The following is a 27,475-nucleotide window of genomic DNA, read 5'->3' as shown; positions in this document are numbered from 1 at the left end:
CCCCTCATTGTTGGGAATCCCCTTCTCCAGAGCCTCATCTGAAAAAACACCCTGGGAACAGCATGTTCCCACAATGTGTTCAATTAAATTAAGTATTATGGGAACAGCTTGTTCTCTTCAGACCTAGACAGTTGGCTGGTGGTAAAAGAAAAAAAAATAGCAGCAAGGGAGTAGAGCAGGAGAGAAAACAGGCAAGGATGAGCAGAGGGGGACTAAAGGACAAGGGCCAGGAAGGAACTGGAATTAAACAAGTTCATTTACAAGGCCAACTGATTTTCAGCCAATCTATCACAACTATTCAGTTTTTGATATGAAGTAAGAAAACACAGCTCAATTGTTGGAGCTCCTGGCCATCTGAGAAAGCAGAGAAGATGAGAAAGAGTATGAGCATAGTCTGAAGGCACAATGACACACATGATGGAAAAATTCCATCAAGAAAATAAAATAATTCTAATATCAGAAGGAGAAAGTAGGATGAGCCAAACAGTGCAGAAAGAGTAAGGAAATTTGGGGCAATTTCTAAAGCAGATCCAGTTAAAGTTCCCCTGAGATACAGCAAGATACCTCTGCAAAAATCACTGGAGAAACCAAGCAAAAGAAAGCTGGCCAAAACACTCTAGGCACACTTTTTTTTTTTTTTTTTAATAAACTGTCCCTAGAATGTAAAGCTCTAAAGAATGAAAGAAACAAAAAGTTCCTGATGGTCAGGGAAAATGGTTACCTACCTGTCACCTGATCTAAACCAGGACTAGAACCTACAAGAGAATTAAGGGTTACCCGGAGAGCCTCAGTTCTCATCACTGTTTTCATTCATGTCATAGCAAAAGATGATTGAGGGAGACCTGGTAACAGCTATCACATACAAGAAGGCTACTACAAAGCAAAAGTGAACAATCTTCTCTTTGTGTCCCTGATCAGTAACATGAGAACTAAGAGCTTTAAACTGCAGAAAGAAAGACTGAAGTTAGGCATTAGCAAAGCTTTTCTAATAGAGAAGTTAGTCTCCATCATCACAAGGTTTTAAGAACTGGTTAGGAAACACATGTTAAAAATGGCCTGAAGAACAGCTGATCATGCCTGGTTGACTCCCTGAGGTCCCTTTCCATTCTGCAAGTCTTTGATTTTATGAAACAGGGTTTTTTAGGCAGTGCTGAGGGAACATGGTGCTGAAAGAAAAGTTAATCAATCATGCAAACAATCCCCATGTAACTCAGGTTCACTTTCTGATATGTATCAGCTTCCTATTGTCTTACAAAACAGCATGGAATCACCAGGTGCATTAACAAACACGCCCATCTTCCTCCAGATAGAGGCAAACAATTGCAAGGTACATTATGCATGTGCTGTTCTGCTGATTTATATTTACATATGCAAACTTACTGGGATCCCATTGATGCCCTGGAATCCTGGAACTCCCATTGGACCCTGAAGAAAAAGAGTACACATTATATTTCCCTTCATTGGTCTGTATATTTCAATCACCTGTGATTTCAATCACCACACTTTTCACTCCAACACTCTCAGTCTTGGACTTCTGCTTTCCAAACCAAAAGGAGCAAACTATCACAGGCAGATTCCCTCTGACCACAGGGGTCAGTGAACACAGGAACTGAGCATCTGAGCTCAAATGGATGCCAAATGAGTGTTTCAGGAATGTTTTAATCAGGCAATTTAAACTCAAAATATAATCTCCTACTGCACATCTGGGGAAAATAAGATGCCAGGAAAATAAACAACCTGCTGTAAATTTAACCCTTGTCTTTCCAAGAGTTTCAACAAAACTTACATATTTTTCTGTCTATAGTTGGATAGGACCCCCAGAGATATGCAGACCACTGCATTAACTACAGACTGCCCAAGCTGCAAGTAATTACTACACCTTGTTGTTCTGCTCTGAATAGTAGCAAAACAGACTGTGCAAGCAGAATTCCCTTACTTGTTCTTGCTTGGGAAAGGTAAAATATATATTTCTCTCACAAGGGATGAAGAGAGAGAGAATCTTATGGCATGCTAGTATTGCATATGTATCATTTCAGGGGATAGAAACAGTTCTGGAATAAATTTATTTTTTCAGTGCAAAGAAATTGTTTCCAATATTGCACATTGCATTCATTGACACCTACACCTTATGGGCTACTCTATTTATTATGATGTAGTTTATTGTATTCTTTTTGTTGGAAATATCTTTGCACCTGCAAAACCAAACGGCAGATTTTGTTTAGTACCTATTCTTTTTGCTTTTCTAGACACCAGCTCAGGATCTTCTACACAGGAACCAGCCCCATGTCTCCCTGAATAATAGCCATCTACCCCTGGGCATGTGAAGTGACAGACTATTTGCAACAGCAATACTCATTTGGCTGTAGCTCACCTACCAGGATGGCTACACTGTTTAGTAGCTTTAGCATCTATATTCTTATTCAAAAATAAATGCAGACAATTCTCTAAAGATACTGTTGAAATGCAATTGTATTTTTATCCCTGGACATATAGCCCAAGATTATCTTTATTCACTCAAAAATATACACAAGGTCATAGAACTATTGCAGGGACAGAAAAGTCACTGCTGAGCCTACCTTGTCACCTTTCTGTCCAGCTGGTCCAGGAGGGCCCACTGCTCCTCTCTCACCTTTTGCTCCAGGCAAACCTTCTGGGCCACTGAATCCAGGAGCTCCTATTGGTCCTTGAAGCCCAATTGGTCCTGGTCGACCCTAATATACACCAAAAACAAGTCAATGCATCATGTCCACAAACTCTTCTGTAATTACTCTTTCCAACTCAACTTTAATGAAATTTGATACCTCTCTGGGTAGTTAGGACATCATAAAGTTTTCCCTGTTAATTTTCAGATAAAGACTGCCCAAAATTGCACACAGGACTCGAGATGGGGACACACCAACACAGAGTAGAAAAGGACAACCACCTCCCTAAGCTGTCTGGTGATGATGTGCTGAATCATTAAGGTTGGAAGATTCTCCAAGATCAAGTCCAGCCTTTGACTGAATATCACCATGCACACTAAACCATATTACCAAGCGCCACATCTGTTCATTTTTTGAACAATTCCAGGCATGGTGACTCCACTATGTTCCACTTCTTAACCACTCTTTGCAGTGAAGAAATTTTTCCTACTATCCAGCCTGAGTCTCCCCGGGCACTTGAGGCCATTTCCCCTCGCACGATCGCTGGTTGCCCAGAAGAGGCCGATCCCAACCTCCTTTCAGAAAGCCATAGGGTTCCTACCGAGCCTCCTTAGCTCCAGGCTAAACAAGCCCAGCTCCACCAGGCGCTTCCCATCACACCTGTGCCCCAGACCCTCAGCTGCATTGCTGCCCTTCCCTGAACACACCGCCGTCCCTCAGTGTGCTCCCATCCCCCCTGTGCCCCAGATCCTGGAGCTGCACTGCTGCCCTTCCCTGAACACACCGCCGTCCCTCAGTGTGCTCCCATCCCCCCTGTGCCCCAGATCCTGGAGCTGCACTGCTGCCCTTCCCTGAACACACCGCCGTCCCTCAGTGTGCTCCCATCCCCCCTGTGCCCCAGATCCTGGAGCTGCACTGCTGCCCTTCCCTGAACACACCGCCGTCCCTCAGTGTGCTCCCATCCCCCCTGTGCCCCAGATCCTGGAGCTGCACTGCTGCCCTTCCCTGAACACACCGCAGTCCCTCAGGGTGCGGGTCACGGGCAGAATTCCCTTTTCCCCGGAGGATCCCAAGCGCAGGAGGAGCGGCGCGCTCGGCGGGTGCAGTGCCGGGCGCGGCCGGCAGAGGGCGCCACAGCGCCCGGCCCGGCCCGGCCCGGCCCGGCCCGGCCCGGCGTTACCGCCCTCACTTCTGGGCCGTGTCCAGAGAACAGCACAGACACCGCGCTAAGCTCCCAGAGTATCCGCAGAAAATGCGGTTCATGGCTATGCTTTCCGCCGGCAAGGCAATCATTCATTACACAAAGTTACCCACGTCAAGGATCGAGACTTACAGTAAAATAGAATAGAGGAGGAAGTTAAACCCCACACCTTAATAATTCCACCACATATATCCCTCTCTTTTTAATTCTCATGTCCATGGAAGTGTGCTTCCCTTCTGCTTCCCTAACTCCGTAAAACAGCAGAAGGAATGCAGCTCCCTGCTGCAAGTGTTTCAGTAATCTCAGCTGGAGACATACAAAGCCCTGACTCATGGCTTGGCAGGTAAAAGACTTTTACTGTTAATTTAAAAATGCATTGTTACATGTTTAAAATCAAGCAAAGTGAAACAAATTGTACATGATTTTAAAAATTCTTTTTTTCAGGATCATTTTTAGTACCTGTTTAGGCTAAAGTATTTTTTCCCATATTCCATGTGTCTTTCTTCACTGTTGTTGCAGTTTTCTTTTAACTGCAACAATTCTCCCATATCACTGTTTCTGTTGTGATTGTTTCATCCTGGCCTTTTAACAGAGGTCAAGTGCATGTTTGATATTTCATACCTTTGCTGTCTAGACACTGTCCACAGTGTGCACTTCCAGAGGCACAGACTCACATCTGAAAAGGCTTTTATGTTGATTATTTTTAGCTTTCTTCACTCTGGGCTAATTATCAATGGAATCCTTTATATTGGAAACTATATAATCAGAACATTAATCCCCAAATCTTCAGCTGTCCTTGGCAACCATACACAACAAGATACATTAAAAATCACGTGCTTTGCTCTCACTTAAAAAAGTTAATGCTGAGACTGAATTTCCCATAATCACAAGCAATTCAGAGGCTTTCAGGCAACAATTCAATTACACAGCATGGATTGTGGACTGTTTACCTCCAGGCACCACAGCAGTGCTGAGGCATAACCTGAAAATGGGCACAGTTACACTTAGAGTCTTACTTACCTCTCACAAAAGAAATGGCATCCAAGAGCCCACCAAGTTTGTAGAGAAAACACACTGTGAATTCCTCATTTGTTTGAATTGCTAATACTTCTGTATTCCATTAGCTTGATTGCCTGGTTAATGACAGTGTTTCACAATGACTGGAACTGATGGGAATTAACATTTTAGGAGGCTTTTGTTTTGCTCTGCTGCAGGTGGCTCTGAGAAATATATCTAGACTGGAGAGTAAAGGCCAGCAACCACACCTTCAGCTTGTGTTTGGATGAGCAGCTCTGTGACAAAAGAATTAAATATGTTATCTGTGATTTCAGGGCCCACAGCCCCATTCAGGGCTCTCTCCTGTATTAGTGCCCTACACGAAAGATTTTAACAGCACTTGAAGATTTTCTCCAGTGCCTTGGAGTGTCACTAAAGCATAAGGACACAGTAAAGTGCTTCTAATCTCTCTGATAATGTGATTATGCCATGATAATCAGGCTCTCAAGAATTCCCACTGTTTCTTTTGAAGTCTGTGTGGATGGAAATCATGTTTTCTATGCTGAAACAAAGGACTTGCCTTCACTGCTAAAAAAGCAGTATTTTTCGTCACTCAGCAGCACTCCCATGAACTGTTCCAAGATTAGAGCATTCTAAAGAGCAGGCACAGTGGCATGCAGGAGCAACTCAAGGATAACAGCACAATGAAGACGCAGGTTTTACCAAAAGGTAAAACAGAGCTCAGTGCCAGATAAAACTTCTGTCTGACCTCGATGTGCTTGCCTAGTCTTTACTGTGCTTTAGCACCAGGATTGCTCTTACTTATCCCAAGGATAAAAAGGATGGAACAACTCCTAGTAGTGAGGACAAGCTGAAATACAAAATGTGGATTACATCAAACAGAAACTACAATGAATCAACAGAGCTCCCTATATTTAATCTTTAATGTTCAACATATATTACACAGTAGCCTGCAGAAAAGCCATTAGCAATTAATGCAAGTGGTTTGGTTTCCCAGATGTATGATAATTGTTTTTAAAAACAGGAAAATTATAGAATGCTAATAACACCAAGCAATAACAAAGCCAATGAAATTACCGTGACTTGTGAATGTTCTCTCAAATGCCCACTAGAATTTCCTATGTGAAATCTATGACCTGCATTCTCAAACACATTTGTGCACCAGGCTTTTACAATACAGCAGCACTAAATGAGATGCCTGTCTGTAATGAATATGATGCTGGTAAAAATAGCATTATTTTTTTATATACCTAGGCATCTTCATGGCTAATTTTGGATTCTGACCAAGTTTGTGTCACAGCATCAGCATTAATCATGTGCATCTCTATTATGCACATATCCACTGCAAACCATTACAGATACACAGCTGGCTCAGACATTCAGCTTTCCATTCTCAATGTGTGGTAAGCAAGAGCAAAAAATGCCTGGAAAAGGAACCTCCCATTGCTTCTGAGTCACCACACTGCAGAAGGCAGTAAAACCAAACAGCCTGAAAGTGTAATTTGATGGCAGTGTCCTTCAAGATGGAAAAGGTTCTACAACATGTACCTTCTCCCTTATACCCTTTTAAATTCATCTCTGTCCCAGGGTGTCATGAGGTGTCACTTGAACAGTGGGTAATGATGGGGCCTCTGCTGCTGCACAACACAGCACATCACAGTTTCTCTATTGTCCTTACTCCTTTTGCCAACTCTAATACCCCACGTAAATTTTCGCCCACTGAAGCAGAGCTGCTACACATAGCACTGCAAATTCCAAACATTCTTTTATTTCCCATTGCCTCTGTGAGCTTGGAGAATAAAGCGTAAATCTGTTTGATTTGTCACTGTGTAAAGGAACACACATGGAAGTGGTATGGAACCACTGGATAGGCCCCTTATTTCTGGGGGAAAAAAAACCAAGTACATACTTACAATTCAACTGGCCTAAGTCACTGTCAAATGCCAACTCAGTGATTCATCACCATAAAAAACACTGGAACCCACTAAGATAAATCTAGCAGCTCTGGTAACTAAGCAGAAAATACTACTGATCAGGAAGGGCAGAACTGATTCCTACTTTTGTTGGTAAATTTGTACACTGCCATATTTCAAGCAGCAAAGCACCATTCATTTTCTAAGCAAAATTAAGGTCCTGTGTATGAAAAGAGCAACTGAATTTAAATATGCTCATGTCTTCTGAAACTAACATGTGGCTCCTTCTCTATGAGATTTTGGCGACCAAATTTTTTAAAAGGTTCTTATTCACATTCTCTATTCCTTCACCCATTATTTGCCCCATAAAACATGTTTTATTCACACAAAAGATTGCTCGTGAAATAATTCATGAGCAAATGCTTTGTAGCTTGAAGCATCTTATGCTTGTTTGATGACATAAAGGTGAACCAAACAGCCATCCATTAACTCATTACCTTCTGGCCCTAAAAATGCATGTTCTCATACACTGCATACTCTAAGGCTGAAACTTTTAAGGAAGATCTTCATTCACCTGATTCCCGTTGGACAGGACAGCCTGTCCAAGGGACCGGTCCCTCAAGATGCTCTTTCACACACAGAGATTGCATTTCCCATTTAAGCCAGTGACATTCTCTCTGCTGAGAGCCACCAGGTTACAAAAGCTGACCCAGGGATCTCCCTGAACTCAGATGAGGGCTCTGTCAGTGACTTACCAGTGCAAGGCAGCCGTGTCCACCGTGAGCAGCACAGCCTTGGGCCAGCCTTCAGCTTTCCACCTCCACTTCCTCCCTTCTCCTCTTCAGTCTGCTCTGCCTTCACAGCAAGATTCCCACAGCCGTGGTTCTCTCTTGCTAGATAGACAGGGAGCAGCACAACAGAGTCCTGCTCTCAGCTGGGGCCCCACAGTTCTACTGTAATAGTAATAATTACTGATGAAAACCCCTTCACTATTTTCCTAAATTACAGGTCAGGTATCCAGTGCCCTGCTCACATTCCAGAGTAAGTAATTATTCTCCCTACTGAAAAACGCTTTGTACTTTTAAAGAAAATTATTCTTCAGTTTTTCTTCTAAAAACTTAGGGGAAGTCCTAAGTTTAAAATGGCTCCTTTATTTCTGTCATATAATTCATTGCTCCTCTACATAGCTTTTTACCTACACAGCATGAGAAGAATACAAAAACCTGTATGTGCACACAGAAATAATGGACAAGAAAAAATCCTGTGCAACAATCCTGCTTCATTCAGCATCCTCCCAAAAATGCCATTGTTGGGGGTTTTTTTCTGTTCTGTTCTCTGTTTATGGAAGGGTATTAGGGTGAATTTTTTTTTCATTTAATTTTAACAAAAGAGACAATTTTTTTCATGTTCCATATGAAATTCTTTAGTATGCCTTTCAGAAGTTTTCTATTTATGCTTTGGCATGCTCACACTTCCAACTGTCAAGGCTGCTGTGGTCATCTCAGGATCAATCTTTTAATGCAGTAATAGGCAACTGCAGGCTAGGTCTTATAACAAATTTAAATTTTAATTCATATGATAAAATCCATTTTCAAAAAATACTTCTGTTATCTAAGCCTGACTAGACATGACTGCAAGTAGAAAATCTAGGTGATAAAAAGTGTGTGTGTGCATGTATATGTACATGTGTGTGTGTATATATATACATGGTTTTACACTTTATTTTTTAACTGCTTAAAAATTATTGAAATTGGATTCCACAAATCATTTGATGAATCCCATACTTCAGTAACAAAATTGCAAAGGATGGTTTACCACATTATAAATACAGAACCATATATGAACTCTAGACAATTTTTAAGAATATCTTTATTTTTTTAATTGGATATTTAAACCTATGAAAAGCGTGCTCCTTAGAAAGCTTGATTTCCAGCTAAAAGCTTTAATGAAACATCCTGATCCAATCAATTCCACATATTTGCTATTTCTATTTAAAACACACAAAGAGACCACATACTGTCATCTTTTTCCCCACCATGGACATTGCCAGGAGTGACTCAATATGAACTGAGAGTAATTATTCCATTTTATACTTCACAACTTTCTGAAGCAACTACGAAAAATGTATGAAAGTGAAAAAGCATGACTTCAACTTTGGTTGCTTTTTTGCTTTGATGTTGTGAAATGTCCAAGTTAGATAAGAAATAAGCTCCTGTGGAAAGGCTCCAGGCCATGGAGAGCACAGATAAGATGAAAGTCTGTGAAATCCCCTGTGGGCTGTAACAGCTGTGTGAGAGAAGCACCACTGAGGCCACAGCCCTCCTGTGCTCAGCTCCAGACAGGAGGGGAGTCACGGGCAACACCCACAATGATGGGCACTACAGCAACAGAAAGATTTGAGTTATGGGGATTTTTTAAAATAAAGAACAAGCAGCAGGATTTACAAAGCGGAGTGATGGCTTACGTTGTATTTCAATTAAACAAATACGGTATGAAAATTATGAGTTAAAGCTTATTTTTAAGGAGCTGTATTAGGTATTGGAATTATATTTATTTGCCTTTTTCATGATCAGTCAAAATTATACCTTTTTTTGAGCAGAAAAAAAGATTTGCAGAGACTAGATCCCAATGAATTGCATTGCAGAGTATCACCAGAGCAGAGGTGATCACCCCTGAATCCCCAGCTTACCCACTGTTTGTTTAAGCCAATTGGCCATGAGCCTCAGGTGATATTTGGTCATCTGAGATTAAATTTTTGCCATTTGCCACAGCTAAAACTCTTTTTGCTACCTTGACTGATATCTTTAGGGTCTTTTTGTGCTTTCAATTGGCAGAGCAGTACAAGCTTCATACACCAATGAAAACAATTCATGTAGACAGCACATGAGACTGACAACTCCTCTGAAATCATGCACATGTTTAAGCCTGAATTAGAGGCAGCTGAGGAAATGAGACATGAAGGAGGAGGTAACAAGCAGGAACTGCTGCTGCACCTCTTGGAGCTCTGGCACTACATTACATTCATCAACATTCAAAAAATAGGGCTTATATTGAAATGTTCCATTATGAAAACTTAGCAAAAATGTTGAAGCAAGTGAGGTCTAACTGACTTCAATTTTTTTTTTTCCTGACTTCAAGGAACAAAAGAACATAGTACAGCCAAAGGTTTGAATGGTTTATGAGATTTTGTAGTCTTTTGCAACCTCAGTTCATATTCTCTCCCTCAAGCCTTCAGTGCCTAATCTCTAAAAAATGTTTTAGAAAGCCTTTACAGTTCCCTGACCTGTTCACATAGGACAGCAGCTGTCATAACATTTTCCTGCCCTTAATTGAAGGAAGAGAATTTGAGTATTGTGCACATCTCTTGACAGGAGAGTAAGTCCTGAGCTGAATTTTAATACAAAAGAGTTAGTTATTTCAGAAGAAAACACCGTGTTTCCCTAGCACTTCTCTCCATTCTCCTGGTGGCTGTACAGGGAAGCAGACACGGTAGCACATGCAAAGTGTTATCGTCCCCGGGATGCACGCAGGTCATCTCTGGTGAGAGCACGGCAGGGGAAATGACCAAGCGGCAGCTCCTTGGCAGTCAGTCCACACAAGGGGGATGGGTAGAATGACAAGTGAGGGTCACAGCCCCTCTGTCCCCTGGCTCTCATGGCCGTGAGTGCATAAATGTGTATATTTATCATCTCTCCCACATATCTGGTAAGATCCAGCAAGTTATCGTTCACAAACAATTTCAAGGGGTCTTACTTAACTCCTTACTGAGGAAGATACAACACTAATCACAGATATTAGACGTGTCTCCTGGGGAAAACAGATGTTCAATCATAGTAACTTTGTGGGCAGCCACATCAGGACAGCTGCCCACAAACCCACAGCTTCTGACTCTCCTTAAGATATCCCCTACACAACAACATTCAAGGATCAGCTATGGGCTCATGAGGAAAGGAGTGTTCTGTTATTTTCCCTTCCACTTTTCCCTAGCACGCCGAAGAACAAACCAAAAAGAAAATCTCAGTGTGTTTCTAAAGAACTGTTTAAGTGAGCAGTGACAATGAACTTGCTCCCCCTGCCTCTGGCTGGCATTTCCAATCTGCCTTCCTCATGGACTCGAGTGACAGAAGATTCATTGTTGCAAAAAAATGTTGTCAGTAGAAAATTAGCTGTATTAAGTAGTGTACTGAGCAAGTGAAATCCTGCCAGTGTCAGGCCTGTTAAGACTATTAAAAGGACATTGTATCTAGAAAGGCAGGGAGGGTTCAGCCACATGCTGAAGCCGAGCAGACTCCAAACCTCCGCAGGGTCTGCTGTGTCCAGATCTGTTAATTTGCTTTGGGCTCCTCTCCAGTTCTTTCCTTTACAACAAACCCTTTTTTAAAAACGTCTAATTCCCCTTTGCAAGCAACAGCTATGAAAAGTTAGTGTCTCCTCAGAGACTGAACAGGGATGTGGGCAAAGAGTAGATCTAGCAGGGAGTGAGTGCCTGTACCACATTTCCCTAGAACAGCTATTGCTTAGCAGGAAGGATGGTTTGGGGAGGGGAGGGGAAGGGAAGGGAAGGGAAGGGAAGGGAAGGGAAGGGAAGGGAAGGGAAGGTGGAAGGAAGGATGGATTCCCTATTTTTCACCCTTCTTACAGAAGTTTCCCGTGTTGCTGTCAACCATCTCATGGTATTCCAGCTAAACCAGAACAACTTATTTTGGTTTAAATGCTGCAAAATTAATAACTAAGAGAACAATCTTTATATTTAACAGCTTGTCTTTGTATCTTCATAAAAGGTGCTCAATATTTGCTTTCTACTCTTTGTCTATCTGCAGATATTCTAGTTAGTAATGTGGCTGCTCACATCAATGACAATTTTGCAATAAATTAAATATCAAGGTGAAATTTTTGCAGCGATTACTTAATATTAACTAAAATAATACAGATTTCTTTTCATATTTGGAATAAAACATAGCTGTGGTTTTCCAGTTGGTAATAATATCATAATTAAATAAAACTTTTCAATTATTGTTATTGAGTTCTTTGTTTCTGCAGAATGCAAAGTGTATCATTAGAATATGAACAATAGAGATTTGGATCCCAAGTGTAACATTGCTATTCTAAAAGCAGATTTAAATGTCTGCATCCATTTATGCTTCTAGGAGTTTCTCTCAATTTGTCTCAAATTCCTGAGAGACAAAGTGTGTAAAATGCTGAGATAACTGAATCTAAAACCTGAACCTTTCCTCTATCCTAGCTAGCAATCCAAGTCACAGCTGAACCTGTTCTGGACAACAATCTTATGACTGCTTTTTTGGCTCACTTTTATCATACTGGATTGTCCTATTATTTTTCTAATCTAATTATTCTATGGCATTTCACTGTCACACATAAAATGTGTATCTGTAAATTGCTGTAAGTTAAGCAGTGTTCCAGAAAAACAATCTTGTCTTTTTCTCTTTGTTCTTACTGATGCACTTCTATGTCCTTTCCCCTGTCTGATAGTCAGTGTTTGTGCTATTACAACCAAATTAGTGCTGAGTACAATGTAATTCTGAAAGCAAGTCTGAGCCTGGCATGTGATACATGCAGCATGACTGCCTCTAAAACTTACTACCATATCATGTATAACATTAGCTGTCTAGTAAACAAAGTAGCCTCTTTTTTGGAAAAGAAAAAAAAAAAAAAACCAAAACAAACAACAACAACAAAAAGAGCCCCTCTACACATGTTTTAGAAAAAGTATCCATTTTAGTCACTAGACCATGTTCCACATGCTAAACATTCTGTTTACAAGGGAGAAGCACAGCAAAACTTCTCATTATCCACTAAGGTCATTCAGCCCCAAAGGATGCTTCTAGTTAGAAAGGCAGGCGGGGAAAGTAGGCCATGCACAGATCTGGCCAGTACAGGGTCAGCAGCAAACAATAGATTCTCTGCAAGCAGTTTCCCCTACATTTTGCCTCCCATAGCCTTCCCAGCATGTTCCTGGCACTTCAGAAAGGTCTGAGCAGCTTTCCTTGCACGGGGTTCTGCTAAAACCAACAGTTTCTGTTGGAATAGATAATATTAGTCAAGATTTAAAACTCAGATGGGAACCATCTCATGCTTATTCAAGATAGCAGATTTAGAACAAAACCTTTTCCCAGAGATCTGTTACACAGCAGAGCCGAGGGGAGCTTTGCAAACATGTAAACAATTCACTTTAAAGGAAAAAATGGAGTCTGTGAATTCTCATCTATACATTGCTTGGAAATACACAGGCCAAAGCAGGAGTGGAGAGTAGCAGAGGTCTGCATATCTACTAACATAACATCTGGCCAGATTCCAGTTATCTCCAGGGGCTTAAGCAGAGCGGGTCCAGGCAAAATTTCACTGCAGTGCCTGATAACATAAGCGCCAGTCAGTCAGCAGCTGGTTTACTGGCAGTGCCAGAGAATAAACTGCAATTAGTAAAAATAACTTCAAACCAAAGTCTGAGAGAGAACAAAATAGAGGATTTTTCACTTCTCCTATATAAGTCTTGCATATTGATTGAGGTAAGGACGGAAATGAACTTTTCACCTGCTTGAATTCCCACTGGCTAAGGTATATAGAATAAATGATCTATTCCAATGTTGCTTGTCATCACATAAATTGTATGTTTAAGTCCTTGGACATTTACTGCGTGGCTGTATTAACACTCCAAAAAGCTTCATTCATTTGTTGGTATAAACCACACTTCCAGTCTGCTTAATCTTTGACAGACAGGTCTCATTGTCCCCAAAATCCCTCACTACACAATACAACAAAGACTTAAATGACTCTGTAGGCCTGCTCTGCTACCCACACTGCTCTGCGCTTCCTGCCCATATATCCCTGGAATTCATGACCATGCAGATTACTAAATTACACACTAGGCCAGGGATTAAGCATGGCTCTTTGTATGGGAGCATCTGAGGTCTGGAAGAAGATTTTACCTGTCACGGTCTGTGCTCACTAGGCCTTGATGGGAGACAGAAGGAAGCAGCACTGCAGAAGATCACAAACACTGCTGTGTGATAATCAGCGATCTGTGCATGATGACAGGATAGCCTGACTGGGGCTGTCCTGCACACAGGTCTCAGTAGCTTTTCACACACAATAACCAGCCTGCTATTTCCATATCAGCTCAGCAGCTTCTTCCTCCTCAAAATAAAAGGTGAAAGTGTTCCCAGTCCTGATGGATGGCAAGCCAGAAAATGGCCTTCACTGCACCCAGCAGAACTGGAAAGCCCAAGGGTTAGGAATGCATCCTGCAGTTAAGCAAACATGCCAACAAGACAAAGGGAGAGGTAGGGTAGCTCATCAATTGTTTTAATTCAGCTGCTAATCAAAGCTGAAATTGTTTCTGATTGTTTTCAGAATGCTTTAAAGTTACATATCTAGAAGAATTAAAAATAAAGCCAAGGAAAAAAGGCCTGTAGTAACAGCATAAATTAAAAAACCTTAAGGATATTGCTTGCCTTTTATCCACTGCTCTTCACTTGAAAAAACAGAAGCCTTTAGTAGGCCTTAATCTTGATGTCTAGAAGAGACTGAGGAGAGTAAAGTAGTCTTTACCCCAGTGTAGCTTACAGAGGGCTGGCAACTCCAAGCTTTGGCTAAGTCAGTTTAGTAGTTCAGAAGCTACTAGGACAGGATAATGATGGAAATCAGGAAAAGTCTGTAGAGAGACACCACATTTTACCAAAATAATGTATTTCCCTTTTTATCTTTTTAAGAAATAGTAGGTATTCAATTTTTTTCTGTTTTTCTCCTCTTTGCATCCATATTCTTCTAACAGCAAATACTGACATCTCCCAGGTTTTATTTGTTATGTTGATGTAGCCATATTGTTCTGAAAGATGATATCGTATTTCTCATGTATTTTGCACTCACTTGGAGCACAAGCATTCTCTAAGGTTTGAAAGATACAAAGTTCACACTTCTACGTATTTGTTTCAGACAGCAAACTCTGCTACAAAAATAACAAATGGGGACCAGTACGCCACAATAAAGAGATGTTTTAGTTCAACATCGTCCTATTACATCAAAGAGTAGTGTCACTACATGCCAACATGATGACATGTCATTTCAGAGAAACCAAAACTGTCTCAGATCTGCAAATAGCCTTCCCACAGCTCATAAAAAAATGCAACCCCCCAGAAACCCTGGGATGACAAGCACTGGAAGTGGATCTGGTCTGCACAGACTCAGCAGGACTCTTTGGAAGTTGCTGCCAGTGCTCCTTTTGCAGCCAGAACAGCCACTGTTGAGCTACACAAACTACTCTAAGCCCTTTCCCTGGAGCCATCAGCCAGGGACCAACTATCCGACTGCCATTTGAGAAAAATAAGCAAAGCATACTTTAAAAGAATAGAGAAAAAAAGAATCCTCTCTTGATCACTGCTGTAAACTGGCTTTGTACTTCCCTTGTCCCTGCACTCTCTCCAATTTCAGTTGAACCACAGCTAGCTGCAGCAATGTTTTTCCATAGGATGTTTTTTAAAGCTTCAAACCATGCTGCCTAGCATGCAACAAGCTGCCCTCAGCCCACACATACATACCACCCTTCTCACACTAGGCTAAGCTCCTGATAATCCCCACAGGCATTTATAACAGCCTTTTAGCCAGCAAGAGCAGCAGAACAGTGAGCTGGTTCAATGAACACACATTCACTTCTACAGATCACATAAAGGCTCTGGTATCTTCTCAGTGACATCTCTACAGACACACGATGGCCGCAGTGAAGCACAGCCCTGTGTCAGAGACAGGCATCACTCCTGCACTGCCACTGCTCCTGCCAGCACAGCCAATCTTGGCTGAATCAGCATCAGCAGAAATGTTGTCTTACATCTGCCACTGACTGGAAATGCCAGCCTTGCAAGTGTCTGCCAACCAAAGCCTGAGAGGAATCATGCCACTGAGGAAGGCTGAATAGTCAAGGTTTAAAAGCAGAATGAAGGAAAAAGAATCTGAGAAATGAAAGGAGATAATATTAGGAAGTACAGAGGAGGCACAACTATACTGTCCACCTTCAGTTTATGGCACAGGCTGAAGAGTACCCACAAGGGAAGCCCACAAAAGCCAACAAACAATCCTGCATGTACAGTCCTTGTTTCCAGCATGAAAGCAGCAAGGATGTGCATCAGAGACTGTTGCTGGTTGCTTATAGTGTGATTCTGGTGGCCACCTCCTTGATCCTACTGCTGCTCCAAAGGTGGCCATGGCAAAGGCAGGCTGCAGAGCCCGGCTCTCATTGTCCCAGCTCTCACAGAGGATGTGCCTGAGCACAGGACTTGCATCCTAAACACCAGGATTTTACCTGAGTCTCAAAAGCTGCATCATCATCTCTTTGCTTTCTAGAAACAACATATGCCCACTGACACAAGTAATGCTGCAGTATCAAAGCACTTATGGGTGAACTGGAATAACAGCTGGTTTATCCTGGGGAAGTGAAATTTAGCTATCCAGAAACTTTGCTGAATAAATAAAAGAAAATAAAAAAATATTTCCCTTGTCTTTGCAATTCTAGATGCAGCAGCAAGAGGGGAGGAAATCTGTGACTCCTTCAGACTGTGATTACTGGTATCAAATTGACATTATCATTTTGATAGAAAGATTTTTTTTTCTACCACTACATCTTTCTAGTGCTAAGAGCTCATACTGTATTTATCAAAGAGAGAATTGACTATTAGTACCAATTATTTCATTTTCCTCTCCACTACAGCAATATGTGAAGTGCACATCCTTTTCCAAATACCAGCAGCTTCAAAGGCTTTTTTTTTTTTTTTGGTAAGCATCTCCAAGTCCAGCAACCTTCCATGAAAGCAGGACAGATCAGATCTCCCCTGTATTTAGCAGGCCAGCACTCAGAAACACAACACTATCTTGACGATACTTTGTACCCCTGACTGTAAGTCAATCTAAATTATGTGGTGTACATACATTCAGTCATCCAATAAGGGTTAAATTAGTGACCTATCTTTCTCTAAATTAAATAAAAGAATGTTAAAACTTGATCCACACTGTGATGACTACAAACAGGACATGCCACAGTCGTGTGGTGCTTTTATGGCCCCTTACCTCTGTTGAGAGGATGCATGACCTGAGCACACACTCCCCCAGTCAGGTGTGGCCAGCTGGCCGCTGCCCCACTGCACTGCCAGCCCAGAGCTCCAGGGCAGAGGCCTCTGAAAATACCCTCAGGCTCTTCTGCACTGAGTGTCTTATCATTCAGCTCTGCTTGGGTGTATATTTGGAATGTTTTATTTTAATGAAATTGAGGATCCATGAAATGAATCTTTAAATGTCCCTATTATGTCTCCAGTGAGGACTAAATCCAAATGCTCCACAGTTGAACACAGATGGAAGAAAATCCAGATCTGCCCTTATGTCCAGCTGGTTTGGGATCATTCCATGGTTTTGTCCCAGCTGTGTGTTTTCCTTAAAAAATCAGGACATTTAATGCTTAGAAGAAAAGTTATTTGGTGCAAGGCTTTTTTATTGTTTATACAAAGTACAACTGATCCTGATGTGTAACTGAGGCCCCAGGCCCTGCTGTATTGTAAATATTGAAAACAATCACCAGACCAAAGCAACTGGAGCCTTTGCACAAATGCTCTTTTTAAAATATGATCCAGTTGGATGGGGTCTTCCAGTTCTACCGGAAATAGCCTTTTACCTCCCACATTAACAGAGCTGTTACAGGACAGATATATTGCTAATTTACAGGAATAAATTGATTCTTCTACAGAGCTAGTGAAAGAAATTTGTGTAGTCCTTCTGGTAGCATGTAAGCTCAATGCAAGGAAAAACTAATCAAGTGATAAATAAAAAGGTAATTGACTGAACAAAAATCTCTTCCACAATTAATTTTTCTGGTTAGGTTGCAGCACAAAAGTTATGTGAAAATATATGAATTTTTTTTCATTGATATTTCAACAAAATAGTATCTCAAACAGTACCTCCTGTGGAAAGAACATTAAAAATTAAACTAGGCAGACAATTTGTAAATATATTTTTTGTTTAGTCTGGAACACAAATTTTACACAGCACATACAACTCTTAAATCCTATCCAAACAAACTCGGGGCAAAGTAGATTATAAGACTACACACCTAGAAATTTAGGTTTTATTTACTTCCAAAACTTGCACAAAATATTTGGAAAATAATTTAAACATAGGAAGCATTACCTCAGAATCAGCAGAAAGAAAGTAAAGTGCATTATTAGTCATAGCCACATTTCATTACTTCTTCATCTTGCAAGAATAAGGCTCCTTCACTCTTGTAAGACAGTGGTTAAAATATTAACTCCTGTAAAGCTGAAATGAGATCAAATCCTACATGTTTAGCAAAAAATAGCAAAATCTACCAATTCTGACAAGTAGTACTTGCTATGGTATCTGGAAACCCTCCAAAGTGTGTAAATTGACTAGCTGCTTGTGTTTAGGAGGGAGTTTCTCATACGCAGTGACATTTAGGAGCAGGCAAAGGGCACTAGATCCTAGAAACGTGTGAATTTGCTCAGAAGCCATTTACATTCCAAGCTGCCCAGGCCACTACACTCAAGAGAAAGAGTTAAAGGAAGTCTTCTGTGTTCACCTCTCATGGTGAAGTGAGCAGATACTTGCTGGAGGGGAGTGCTGATCAGACAAGTTCTTGCTGATTTGTGAAATGGTTGGACAGCACCAATGCTCCCAGTGCTGGGCAAGATGAGAGAGAAAACCAAAAACCACTGGTCATGGCTTAAAAGTAGTGCCAGTTTCTCTAATAAAATGCACAGCCTGGGATGACTTACACATAAATAACCAGCTTTCAACTTTGTTTAGCCGTAGCTTTCATTCTACAAGTGAAGCTTTTCACTCACACTTCTGTAGTTTAAAGAACATTAAAATTTTTAATGTTTCTTCCAGGGGATACAACTGTTAAATACACAGGGAATCAGTGTTTCCACACCAAGGCCTGGATTACCCTCTGCAAAATAAGTTTGGGCTATTCTTTTCTGCTTTCTGCCTAGACAAACTGTTCTCACTTCATTTCCACTTCTGGATATCAATTACATACCTGTAGTTACACCTAAATATGGAAAGTAAGGGTAGATCTACTCTTAAAAAAAGGATATTTTACATAGCCAGTATACTGGAAATACTGTGATCCAGGATCCCATTCACTGACCATTTTTTGCACAAAGCTAAAGTAGCATCACCAAAGTCAGCCAAGTGACTTCTTAATCCTAGCAACTGGTTTTCACTAATGCAAAGAACAGACCTCCAGCAAAGCTAAACCAGGAGAAACTGGTATTTCTTTGATATTTCTGACACTGCTCTGAGAAGTGTAGAAATGCAGCAGAATAGAGTGAAATCAAGATCTGGTATTCATGAATATTTTGTTATACACAATTTTAGAAACGTGTTTCTGGAACTGATATTTCTTGATTTAAAACTCTCCTGCATATACTCAGTAATTCAGTGAGCTCCTAATCTTTAATTTGGAAAGCTGAAGCAAACTTTCCTTAAGACTCCACTAAAACCCAGGTGTTCTGGATCTTCCCAATACAACTATAGTATGAAATGGAAAGTAAACAGTCTAATCCACGTATAAATATTTAATAAGACACTTGAGTCTGGAGCAAAATGCAGCTAACTTAGTGTTCCCTCTTTAGAATGCAAACAGATTAGCTGCATGACACAGTGTTAGTACAAAGTTCCCTTGACTATAAACATTTCCTGATGCATTTCACCAATAATGTAATGTATAGGAACAGAGGGAGGGTTTACTCTGCAGAGAGCATGTGGAAAAGGTCCAATTTCACAACCTCCCCTCACCTGGTGATGCCTTTTCCTGAAGCACCTTGAGAAGTTCCCTGTGCATCATTCTCCTTTTTACTGGCAAAGAGGAACATGACCCCAGTTAAAAATCAATGGCAGACACCAACAGAAGATGCTGTTCTGCCTCATATATCTCCACAAAAAAATCTCAGCCTGAAATCACAAGTATTTGCTAAAGACAATTCAGATGGGACCAAAAGCAGCCAAAAATTGTGAGATATTAAAAATGTACTATTTAATCTTTAATTTCTGTATTACTCTCCTTCAGAAAAGGGCCACTGAGAGGTGAGTAGCAATACATTTCCTCTCCCATCTCTTGTATCAATTCTATTCCACTGCAGTAAAATCAGACCATTTTTACGTGGCCTTGTGATGAGACAGGACCAAGAGACAGTTGTTCTGTCAGAGCATTTCTGCATACAAGTTTTCAAATGCTCAAACCAGTAATATATCAAAACCACACTGGCCCCAGTGCTCCCTAATTAATCAAAGACTGAAGAGAGGCAGCTTCTTCACAGGAGATATTTCTATACCTGATCTGTCGAGGGAATGGAAAAAAAGCTACAAATCCCATGAAAACATAAAAGCCTCATAACTCTTCTGTTCACAGTTTACTTCACCTCTATTTTCAGACCAACATTTCCACACATAAAATAATGAGAAGTATATGAGAAATTATTTAAACTCTTTGTTGAGGTGAATCAACTTACATTTAATAATATGATCACTTGCTATTCAAAAAGCCAATTTTTCATTGTGTGTGCCCATGACTCAACTTAGATTCTGATGTGGCCAGAAACAGAAATTACAGAGTTATCAGGACCTGAAGATGCCTTTTTTACTAACAGAATATCCATCCTCAAACAGGGTGCCAGGCTCTTCTGTGACCTAAACTCCATCCATGTCCTCTGCCATTCTGAGTAGCAATCCTATAAGACAGCTCAACGTTGTATTTTGAGCATGGACCAGAGTCCAAGTTGAAGCCTGTGCTTTGCTGGCACCCAGGCAGGCAGGTGCAGTGTCTGTGTAGCTGGAGGTGTTGGCTAAGTTTGGGTTAACATGAAAGGAAAACTCCACACTCGCTCCCAAGCAGCCTGGAAAGGACAGCTCCACATTCCCAATCTCAACCACAGCTCTCAACATCCCCTGCAGTTCCTCAGCACAAGCAGTGTGGGAAGAAAAGGAGCTGGCCCTCTCCAAAAGACAGGAAGTGCAAAGTGAAGGGAGCTGGGTGACCTGAGCAGGGATGTGCAGGTCACACACTCCTGCCTTGGGCAGCCTCTGACCCTTGCTCCTGCAGACAAACAGCTGAGACCAGCAACACATGGAAGTGGGAACAGCCACAGGAACATGAAACTGTTTTTCCAAGGTCATTTTGCCAGATCATCTATGATTTTTATGGCCACAGTCTGAAGCACTGAAAGCAATCCCAATTAACACAGCTGGCTACCAAGATAATAATAACCACAGCTGTACTATTAACAATGTGAAAACCAGTTATCGCTTTCTTTTCAGTCTTGAAACAATTATCTAATAAGGAAATTATCAAATTAGTTTTAGTTACAAAATTACAAATTACAATTATCAAATATTTGTTTGTGCTCATGTAATTACTAGGCAAGAACTATTTGTACCACATGCCTTTCAGTATATAAGAAAAAAGTGATTAAAAAAATTATAAAATAGGGCTTTAGTCTTCAAGTCACATATCTTTAATCTATTAGGTAAGCCCAAAGTAGAACAAAGAAATGTGAACCAAATGGTGATTTGTTAGTAAAGCATAAGCTAAAAAAAAAGAATATGCATATAACAGATGGTTCTTATCAGAGGTGAGTCAGTATTCCTAAAGATGCTTTATTTTTGTTTGTCACGGTTATCTGTTCCTACGTGCAGTTAAAACAGAGGAAATTTAATTAAGTACAGATTTATTTGACAGGGATGTTATTTTTTTAATGAAACACACTCCCACTTCAATTTCCTTTATGCCAAGAGATGTATTTACTGAAAAAAGTGTAAGATGGAAGAAAAGAATGATGTTTGTAAAAATTCAAACGTCATTAAAATGGGTACAACCAGCACCACAATTGCTCACAAGTTGATAAGACATTTTATGAAATAACAATAAAAATCCCAAACTCCTGTTAAGCAGTTAAAAAGTTCTCATGAGGCACTGCAAGTGGCAGTCTGGAAAATGGCAGAATTGTGCTGCTTAAAGAGAGGGTCTGGGAAATATCACATATCTGCAGGTTCCAAACAAGACTATTGCACAAGATGGAAGGATCATTCAATTTCCATATCCTTGAGGGACACACAGCTTGGTTTTTATTCTCCATGGCAAACTACACTGTGATACTGTAAAACACAAAAAATCCCAGTGTTCCTCCCTTCCTCCTGCCCATTCCTGTTTGCCCATGTGCTGAAGAGAAAATCTTCACCTCTTTAGAGTAATTAATCTCATCAAAAACTCAACATTAGGAATCTGTGTGTGTTTCTAGCAGCCAGGTCACAGAGCTGAAACCTCCCCCCAGGGTAACACCCTGCACTGGAACTCAGAGAAGCAGGATGAAATTCTGAGATGTGACATTGACTCAGCATAGTCACAGCTGAGTATCATTTGCAGAATAAAGTCTCAATTTTGCAGAGGAAATCCAGTTTAAAGTAATGTACTTCCTCCAGCCATAACATCCTGCCAACCCTATATGGAGCACTCACACAATTTTTCTAAACAAATATAAAGAAAAATACATCAGGAGGTACTTCCCTTGAAATTGCTTCCCTTAACACAAATTTCACATAAAATTCACATAAATGGTTATTTGAGCATTCATTCTTAGAAGCCTGAAGGCAATTTGCTTTAAAGGTTTGAAAATTAAAATCCTGTCTTTCTCACAAATGTTGGGAAATCCCTCAAGAACACCAGCGGCACCCAGCTTTCCTCTTCAGTCCAGACTGGAGAGTTGATAACACTGATACACAATACAATAAAAGTGTGTCAGAGCCCAAGTCCTGCTTTCAGCAGATACTGATGAAATAAACATAAAGACATCTAAATGTGGAACATCTGACAAGTGATTCTGCAAGAAAAAATAATGCAGAATACAGCATCTACGTTAACTCTGTGAAGAAAACCCTGAATACTTTTTGTTACCCAGTGTACAAAATCCAGCCACTGCAAGCAGAACTTCTATTCACCCAAATGTTCTCAGGAGTTAATGCACATTCCAGCTGATAAAAGACAAGGGAATGATTAAACTAGATTAGTTCAGGTTTTAGTCCTGATGTTAGAAAAACAAGGGAAGTTTAATTACTTCACAGCTCTGGAAAAAAACTGGAGATAATACTTATGTCATTTATTGTTTCAAGAGAAAACATTACATCTCAGGAAAATTTCCTTTAAGGTCCCAAAAACACAGATCCAAGCTTGCAAAGAATGGGTGTCCCATTGCTAGTTTTGTAATGCTTTTGGATTTACAACTCAAGTACAGCTGGAGTTATACAGGGAATGACCACCTGCTGCCCTGATTTTGCATGCAGACTTTATTTCTTTATTTTAAATTTGCTGTGAGACAAGCTGGGTTATATTTCCATAGCTAAGGATATTCCAAAGGTTGACATCTTCCAAAAACATTTTGGCCTCTTAGGAAGATATGCCCTAATTAAATGAGACAAGAAAACATATTCTGCTATGTTCTCTTTCAAATATCCCTAAGTTTGGAGAGAAAATGTATTCCAGAAAAAGTGATTAACTGTTTTCAGAGGTCTCTTATTAAGGAGTACAGAAAGCTAACTTTTTAGAGCTTTATATCAAAATATTTTCTGTGAAGTCACTTACTTTCCTGAAAATATAGCTGAGTAGGCAACAGATTTCTTGAATAAAACTTGAAGAAACGTACAACTAATGTAATTCTCAGAGAGAATTCTGGTTTTAGAACCTGATAGGAAATAGAGACACCCAGTAGACAGATGGTATAGAGATGGAAGCAAAAGAAATTTGGTGTTCAGGGGTATTTGCCACTGTTAAACTGTATCCCAGCTTCAGGAGCAGGCGAACAGAGCACAGCTCAGGTATGAAGCAGAACAAGCTCTCCTGTACTGTTCCAGCAGAGTATCACGGATGAGAACACAAATCTGAGCGATCTGTCTGAAGAGATAGCAGCTTTATAGAACTTTGAAAAACAGAATTTAGTGCAGAACTGCACCACGCCTAGAGCCAAACACCAGGTACTAAAAAATTCTTTCTTTACCATACACTGAGAATTCAGCACATGCTGAGTCATTTTATACATATTATATAGCTTTCTTTGATCATTTAAAAAACTATCGACAACCAGATGTTTCTTAACAGTCCTTCAAAACCTGTGCACTATTTGTACTGTATTTATTATGGATCAAACCCAGAAATTCTGCAATTATTTTAACTTTCTGCTTATTAGCTTTGGCAACACTCTACTGTTTAAAAAAAAAAAAAAAAAACACAAAAAACCTTTCCAAAAATCACTCATTACAAGCAAGGATATTTGCATCTATGCTACTTTTCAGACTACAAAATTGTTTCTATTTCCAAAACAAGTAGCTGGATGAGATACCTGATACAATTCACAGTATCCCATTCTTACTACAGTTGCACCTTTCCTCCAAATTTGTCTTCTATTTTGGCAGTTCCACAGAAGGTAAAAGGGTAACCCTAACATGTCACCCATCAAATCAGGACAGTCACAGAAAAAAGCTTAATTCTATCAATGGATTGATGACTGATTAGAGAGCAACAGCAAAAATGTCTCTAATCAACAGCTTAAAAGGAGGAGACTGGCAAACACCTGAACATTCCTTCTTTTTTGCAGAAAGTAAAGTCAAGGGAAAAGTTATACAATTTATACTTATACCCAGATTCTCAGCCAGACCACTCTGTATCCTACATATTATTAGTTCTTCTCTTATTCCCACTCTGTTCTATTATTTAGATGTTGCTTTATCCACTAAAAAAAAAAAAAAAAAAAAAAAAAAAAAAGGTGCTATTATTCTTTTTATTCCTTTCATTTTCTTCACCATCAAGTGTTCAGAAAGTGAGCCCTAACATTTTGCTGGACACCACAAACACACATGTGCCTCACTCACAAGGAGACAGCATCTCCCCATTTTCCTAGCCTATCACTGATGGACTATAATCTGTTCTCCTAAAATCTCCCATCTCCTACCAGGAAAAGCTACAATTCACAGCAAAAACACTGCACATATTTCCCAGAACACAGGTAGCCTGAAACACCTATGCACTCCGCTTTACTTCCAACTACTTGGCACTGCAGCCTCTCCTACCACTACAAACGCAGTTTTTCCTGGTTAGCTGTCTTCATTGTGTGCCCTCTCTGGCTGCAGGCTCCAAGACTGGCGTACTTCCTGCCTATCTGTTGCCTAATTAAGTTTGCTTTGTAGTAATCCCTGCTGTTGGCTGTTTTCCTGGCTCATGAACCGGCTAACCTGACTGTCAGCCAAATCTCCTCAAACTGGGCCTTGCTCACAGATTGGTTCTAGATCCTTCTGTTTCCAAGGCTGACTTACTCAGGGAATCACACTGGAAATTGCTGTCACACCTTTCACTTGCTGCCAGCGGAAACTCTTTAAAAAAGGACTCTTGTTTCTGCAAAGGGCACCTCTTCTCATTTTAAGAAGCTTAAAAAATAATTAGTACCAGGAATATTCTGAGCCAATCATACTTTGTTGGAAGATGAGCAAGTTTTGGAGTGGGGTAAGAGGAAAAAGGCATTACAAAAATGAGGTATTTAAGAAAATTTGACCTGGACAAAAAGACATACTCTTGGTGGTGAGTAGTGTACATGAGTAATATAGAAATGCTGGAAGAAAATATCAATTGGGTAATTTCAAGGCAGGATATAAGTTACTCCTTCTTGTCTATCAAATGCTTGGAGAGACAGTCTTGTGCCATTTCTCAGATATAAGAGGGCATCAAAAATCTCACTTCAACTAAGACATCATTGCAGGACACTAATTGCACAAAATTCTACAGCTTTTGTTAGGCAAAACCCCAACCAGCCGATTATATGTTTCAAAGACTCACAATAACATTTGCTCTTCTTGTCCTGAGTAGGACACTAGAGAGTTTATCTTCCTGCAGAAATTCTTAGTTTTCTTTCTGACTTCAATGTGGAGCGGCTGACAGAAAACGATTTTAAGAATATTTACTAATTTACTATTTACTTTTATTTATATACTTTATATTTATTATAATTCTTCTCCTACAGTGAATAAATGAATACAGAAGAGAAATTGAAAGGTTGATGCTAGTCGTATTACGTGGCAAGTAAAACATCACAGACTCATTGAAGTCTCCATTGTATGGCCAAGAAAGACAACAATTTTTACAAAGAAAGAATTTGGATACATGTTTTCATTCTCCAGTACTTAGGAAGCTGAGGGGGTCGGTACAAGGAAACTCTTGCTGAACTCTGTTTTGTCCATATGGAGCAAATCCTCAGCACAACTTATCACTTTTGGTCTTGGAGAAAGTGCCACAGACCCAAAGTCAGAACAGAAGGTCGGTCGTGGCAAGGCTCCAAAGAAGGAGAGACAAGGCTAGTCTGGTTCTGTCTTCGCATCTGTCTACACACCTCAAATGAAATCAGTGGGAGTGATGGCGCTGCCTTCAAGGGGAACAGCACGTTCCTCCTGCAGGTTACGGGGGTAGCCATGGCAGCTAGGACAAACAAAAATGATACAGCTCCCATTCCCAGGGCAACGTGCCTGCACCCTCAGCTCCTGCCAGCAACAGAGCAGAGGATCACGAAGTCTCTTTGGATGAGGAGGATTTATCACAGCACAGGGCAGAGGGACCCAGCTCTGTGCCAGCTGAGCACGACTTTCAGGAGTCGTCTCAGCTTCCATCCATAGCAGTAACACCTCAGCTCTGAGAAGCTCAGTTTGGGAAAATGAGAAACTTTCAGACTAAAAAACAGAAACAAAAAGGACATTCACTTGGTATAGTGAGACTACACAACTTCTTCTTAAACTGAGACAACTCACAGGATTGTAGGATGAAACAAGGAGCTTTTTAAATGCTCTATTTGCTTCCAAAACAGTGTAAAGACTTTAAAATCCTGGGTTAGAGCTCACATGAAGCACAATTACTTGAACAGTGACACATCTTCACAGGGTTTTTCTAAGCCATCTGGAAGTGCTCTATGGAGCACAGCTTGAAGACCTGTGTTCTGGCTGATTTCAAAGGTCCCCACTGCAATTACAAAATCTGCTGCCCTTGCAGGTGGAGTGAGAAACAGTTTCAGGTCACAGAACTACCTCACCCACCCTGGCGACACAGAAATGCCATGGATCCTGGTTAGTTCTGAAAGCTGTGGAAATCTTCTTAACAAGATATATTTCCTGGAATATATTTAGCCTCCCTTAGTACACATGTCCTCTCAGAAAAAACCGCAAACCAAATCACAGAGAAGGGTTTGCTACCAAGAGCCTCCTTGGTCATCCTGCTTTGGCACAGTTGTTACTGTTACTGAATTCTACAATAAGTGGGGCCCTGTCCCCTCGAGAAGTCTTCCCAAAGAGATGATGTAAGACTGCACATATGAACAGGTTTGGTCTTGATACCCATTGCATAAGGAACCCCTTTCAAATGCAGTGAGTTTGGTTTTATGTATGCTGATTTAGTATTTGGCATGGTTCTCATTACAGAGCTAAGCTCAGCGTATTTAGGTTCGGTCAGGACGACATGTACAATAATTGTTTAATGCTACATTTGGCAAAGTTTGTTTTATTACTTAAAAAAAAAACAAACCTTGGCAGTTGTTAAAAAAAGCAGCTGGCACGTAACTTGTTTGACTTAACTATTACCTCATTTTCTTCCAAAATATTTCCAGAAC

General features: G+C 40.5%; 1 protein-coding gene across 1 annotated transcript in view; it reads right to left on the bottom strand.

Annotated features, from left to right (window-relative positions):
- COL4A6 (collagen type IV alpha 6 chain) overlaps nt 1-27,475 on the bottom strand; it is a 109,385-nt gene that overhangs the window by 37,734 nt on the left and 44,176 nt on the right. Inside the window, exons 4-5 of the mRNA XM_041396640.1 lie at nt 2,577-2,711; nt 1,381-1,425 (exon numbers count right to left, since the gene is read on the bottom strand). Of these exons, the coding sequence (XP_041252574.1) occupies nt 1,381-1,425; nt 2,577-2,711 (180 nt within the window). The remainder of the gene's footprint in view (nt 1-1,380; nt 1,426-2,576; nt 2,712-27,475) is intronic.

The sequence above is a fragment of the Onychostruthus taczanowskii genome, unplaced genomic scaffold (assembly GCF_017590055.1).
Source record: "Onychostruthus taczanowskii isolate IOZ18803 unplaced genomic scaffold, ASM1759005v1 scaffold13, whole genome shotgun sequence".
NCBI lineage: Eukaryota > Metazoa > Chordata > Aves > Passeriformes > Passeridae > Onychostruthus > Onychostruthus taczanowskii.
The sequence above is the reverse complement of the archived record's forward strand: the minus strand, read 5'-3'. Positions and strand labels throughout refer to the sequence as shown.